This window comes from Castanea sativa, chromosome 3, assembly GCF_040712315.1.
Source record: "Castanea sativa cultivar Marrone di Chiusa Pesio chromosome 3, ASM4071231v1".
In the NCBI taxonomy this organism is placed as follows: Eukaryota; Viridiplantae; Streptophyta; class Magnoliopsida; order Fagales; family Fagaceae; genus Castanea; species Castanea sativa.
The window spans coordinates 7608296-7612887 of record NC_134015.1 but is presented as its reverse complement, the minus strand read 5'-3'; the positions used below and the strand labels follow the sequence as shown (position 1 = coordinate 7612887).

General features: G+C 30.0%; 1 protein-coding gene across 1 annotated transcript; it reads right to left on the bottom strand.

Moving 5' to 3' along the window:
* Nucleotides 1-1350: 1350 nt before the first annotated feature.
* Nucleotides 1351-3214, bottom strand: LOC142629453 (bidirectional sugar transporter SWEET17-like). Its single transcript, XM_075803443.1, has 6 exons — nt 3036-3214; nt 2896-2932; nt 2547-2757; nt 2287-2448; nt 2059-2178; nt 1351-1744 (listed from the first exon to the last, which is right to left on the bottom strand). Exons 1-6 carry the CDS (start codon nt 3067-3069, stop codon nt 1556-1558), a joined length of 753 nt encoding a protein of 250 aa, XP_075659558.1. The 5' UTR covers nt 3070-3214; the 3' UTR covers nt 1351-1555.
* Nucleotides 3215-4592: the final 1378 nt, after the last annotated feature.

Below are 4592 nucleotides of genomic sequence, written 5' to 3'. Positions count from 1 at the left end.
TTGCTGTTACTCATGTTAGCATTTTCTATCCATCACTTAATGGCAGTGACAAAATTAACACAATTCCAAAAGGTTAAGGACCAAATTGACACATTTGAAAAGTCATAGACTAAATTGACATTCAACTTAAAAGTTAGGGAACAAATACGTAATTTACCCTAAAATATATGTTTATAGATAAACACAATTATAATAAATGTTCAATGCTAGAATATTTATAAATCATATTAATACCTAATATAATTATCAAGTTTCATATTTAAACAAAAAAAAATTCATATTTATTACAACTTTCATGTGTAATGCAAGTATTGTCATCTAATTTGATAATATTCCATAGTCTAATATATTAGAGTGGTATATACTATATCTCGTCATTTTGTGAAGCATCAGAAACACTTAGACCATTACAGATCAAACAGTACATTCCTTTATATTCAATGAATCATGCATGCAAGTACAATACTTTCACGTGAATTGCAATTTCCAACCTGCTCTTATTATTATAATATTAATATTATAATAGTGAAAAAAAGAAGAAATAAATATAGAGGAATATATAATTATATATAGTAGCTCATAACGTGGATCCTGACACTGTCCTCGTATTAACTACTCCTTCTATCCCACTTAGTTTATCCTATTTGAAAAGTCAAACATTTTAAGAGAATATAATTTATTATCTTGTTTAACTTTTAAAAATATATTAGTTTCCAAAATTACCCTTAAATAAATTTGTTGATATTCTTTTTCAAATGGAGTAGTTTTGAAAATTAAATAAGAGTATAATAGGAACATTAGTAAATTAAATGACTTTTATTATTAGAAACAGGACAATATTTTGGGACATTCCAAAATAGAATAGATGATAAACTAAGTGGGACGGAGGGAGTATTAAACGATTTTCCCCAGATTTCATACCTACTACCATACTATGTATTGATCTTCCACGTCAAGCTTATTATTGCTCCGGCTTTTTGTTTTTCTTGAAATCAATTTAAAAGTTTCAAATCAAGCCCTTAAATATAAGATTATTACAAATTAAACTTTTATAATTTTGCAAGTTTCAAAATCGAATAAATCCTATACTGTTAAAATTTAAAATCGTATCAATTTACATTTTGATATAGATTTTCGGATTTGATTGGAAATTTAAAATTGATATGAGTTTAAAAGTCTTACTCAATTTGAAAATAGCGAAATTATGGGTTTAATTTATAACAGTCTTAAACTTTACGATTTAATTTGCAAATTTTAAAACTATAAGTTTGAATGTAAAATCGACCATAAAGTATAGGCTAAAATTGTTATTTGTCTCAAATTAGAATTATAATTAAGCATTGATGCAGCTTTTTGAGTGACCCACAAATTGATGGGTTGTCTACTAGTATGTTAACAATTATTGAAAGTTGAATAATTTGATGCTAGTTAACAATACTATCTTCTACAAGACATATAAAAGACAAATCCAATAGAGTGTGTACAAAAATAGAACTTTTTATGTAATACGTACCCTCTATTTTATTAATCATTGGCGGCTTTTTCTATAGAATTATTAGGACCTGTAACTACTAGTCACTTCTCCTGTATGATTGGATAGGAGGCCTCCTGGGATAAGTGGTTCATGTTGCTGTTGATCCTCTAAGACATCAAAGACTTGCTTGGATGACTTGTTAGGTTTCCAGTAAATTGCATAGAGAATCAGTTGAGCTGTTCCAAGTAAAAATCCAGTCCCATTTGGTAACTACAAGAAAAACCCAGCCTATAATCAATACATTATATATATACATAAATCTTTAATGTGCATATAAGCAATACTAGGGACGAAATATTTCATAACCTTTTTACAATTACTCAGTATTCACGACTTGTTATAATTGAAACAATATCACTTTTATTAAAGTATATTGCAAATACCACTTTTATTATGCATTAATCAGGCTAGATCACATTTAGCCGTTATGAAAAATTTTATATATGTTCCTTGACTTGTTGATAAAAGAACCATAACATCATCACATGATTGTAAAAATAAAAACAAAAGATCTGAGAACTTACCCCAACAAACCAGTCTTTTGTGAGCAAGGCATAGATGGTCCAAACTCCTCCATTCACGAAAAAGATGAATGAGAGAAGAAAAGGCATGTACTCCACACTCTTTGTGGTCACCACCGTTTTCTATAACCATTTGTTACATGAAATTAGATTACATGAGAATTTGAAGCGACATTGTATGTACGAAATTTCCTTCTTTTCTCAGAGATCTAAAATATATTCTTGTATTACCATAGCTGAGAGAGGTGAAGCATATGCAATCATACTGAAGATTACACACAATAACCCTGCAACATCAATCCGCACTTCTTCATGTAGCAAGAATTGTGTAAGCAAAATTGCTGCTGCTGGAAAACCCACATCCAAAATTGCAACAAGGATGGCAGTCCTAGTCTTAATTACATAAAAATCAGTAACAAATAGTGTCATGATATTTAGTGAAAACTTAAACTCACTCATTGGAATAGAAAAAGAAAAAAAAGAAAGCATACCTTCATTCTTGGAGGTGCAAGAAGTAGAAATATTGTGAGAAAAATGATCTCAACAACACCACCAAACATGTTAACAGTGGCAACGAGCAAGCTATCAGGTTTAATAAGTCCATAGTACACCCAAAAGTATGCATTCAGCAATTTGCAAATGTAAGGAAGGCTCTCAAATTCCTCGGTAGATCTGCGCTTTACAATTCGCCAAAACGTTGGCCTGCAAATTATAATACAAAATACTTTTCTTTTCACTTGGTTGTCATTAGAGATCAAATTCAGAATTCTAAATCTTAACAAAAAAGTAGTATTAGACAAGTAAATATATAAAAATCCTTGCGAAATTGAGTTTACTTACAAAGGAGAAAGGTAGAGTAGCCCTGACATAATATTGCCTGAAACGTATACAAGAAAGCAAGTATTAAAAAACTCTTTGAATCAAATCTAAATTCAATGATACGCATAACATTCTATATGGAAAAACATATCATTTTTTACCTAGCACCCCAAATATGTTAACTAAGCTTATCATGCTGAGAAAGACTAAATTCACTCAAACACAAACACTAATGATTGGATTCTGGGGATCGATTGGTTTGTAGAGTGAGGAGTTTTCCAGGCTTTAATTATGTTTGAATGTATAATGTATTACAGAACTTCAGTTTGAGCCATCAAAAACCAATGTGTCTGCTAGTTTGTCCTTTCTTGTAGCCATCACTTTCTCATTTGGTGTGTGTTTTTTGGTGGTAAAAAATGTACCAAACTATAGTTTTTTTTATTTTATTTTATTTGGAATAGGGGAAAAGAAAACCTAGACCAAACCACAGTTTGACCGGCCTATAAATGCTAAATCCAAACATTTAAATTAATAATTAAGGTGTATAGTGTATACTTGTATTTAGTTTCTGGTTAGTTCAATTAGTAAAATATCTTATTGTCGAATAAGAGATTTGATATTTGAACCCCCTTATAAATGAACAGAATGACATGGATATCAATTATTCTAGAAATACATTTTTTATAATTATTGATATAGTCTATTGTGATTTTAGTATATAATAAAAATAATATTAATCTAAATTCAAATGAAATTAATGTTTGCCAATCACAATAAGCCATAAAGTTATCAAAAAAAATATTACATCTTTTACATTACTCCAAAAACATATACCAAAATATGTGAATTGGACAAGTTTCCATACAAAGATCACACATGACACTGCCTAGTTGGAGATGAATGATTGGCAAAGAACTGCAGCTATCCCTTCTCAATGGATCAAAGTATGACCAAAGAGTAAATGGGAATGGACACAACAATAACATTTTAGACAGGTCTCTGGGGCGGATTCAGTCTTCTTATCTATGCACCTGATGTACAAAAACAAGTGGACGATACAGCGGGGGAATAGTTCAATGTATAAAATGACCCTCCAACCCTGTCCACCCGCCAAAAATGAAAAGGAAAACGAAAACTAGGATATAGAAATCATGCTATATACCACTAATATGAGTAGGTCACAAGCTAATTTACTTTGGTTTTTTGACTTTTCATCCTTCGATAATGGAATTTGTACAACGATTAATGCTAGTGGTTAATCAAGAATTTGTACATAGAATTAGTAATGCTTATACGAACTAGTTAGTAACATGAAATTCATACGGCTTCGAACTTTCTATCTTTGATTTTGAGATTGGGTTATAGTTGTAGATATATATGAGTTTTGCATGAAATATTTGTGGAAATAGCATTACTTATTATAAATAAAAGCTCTAATTGAAATTGTATTGGCGGTAGCAAAACTTACCCTAACAATTAATTAATTACACATTGTCTAGTAAGTTTAGAAATTAAAAGTGAAAGAAAACATCAGTAATGAATTGAACAAAGATTCCAAGACCAAGATCAAAGACAAGAGGCCAAAAACAAAAAGATAGTGCAAAAAGATAGTCCAACAGCTAGATAGATATGTTTTAATCTTTTAAAATGTTTGAGTACATGAAGACTGTTAGCAAACTATCATTAAATAAAGTCCAATCTTAATACGAATTTATTGG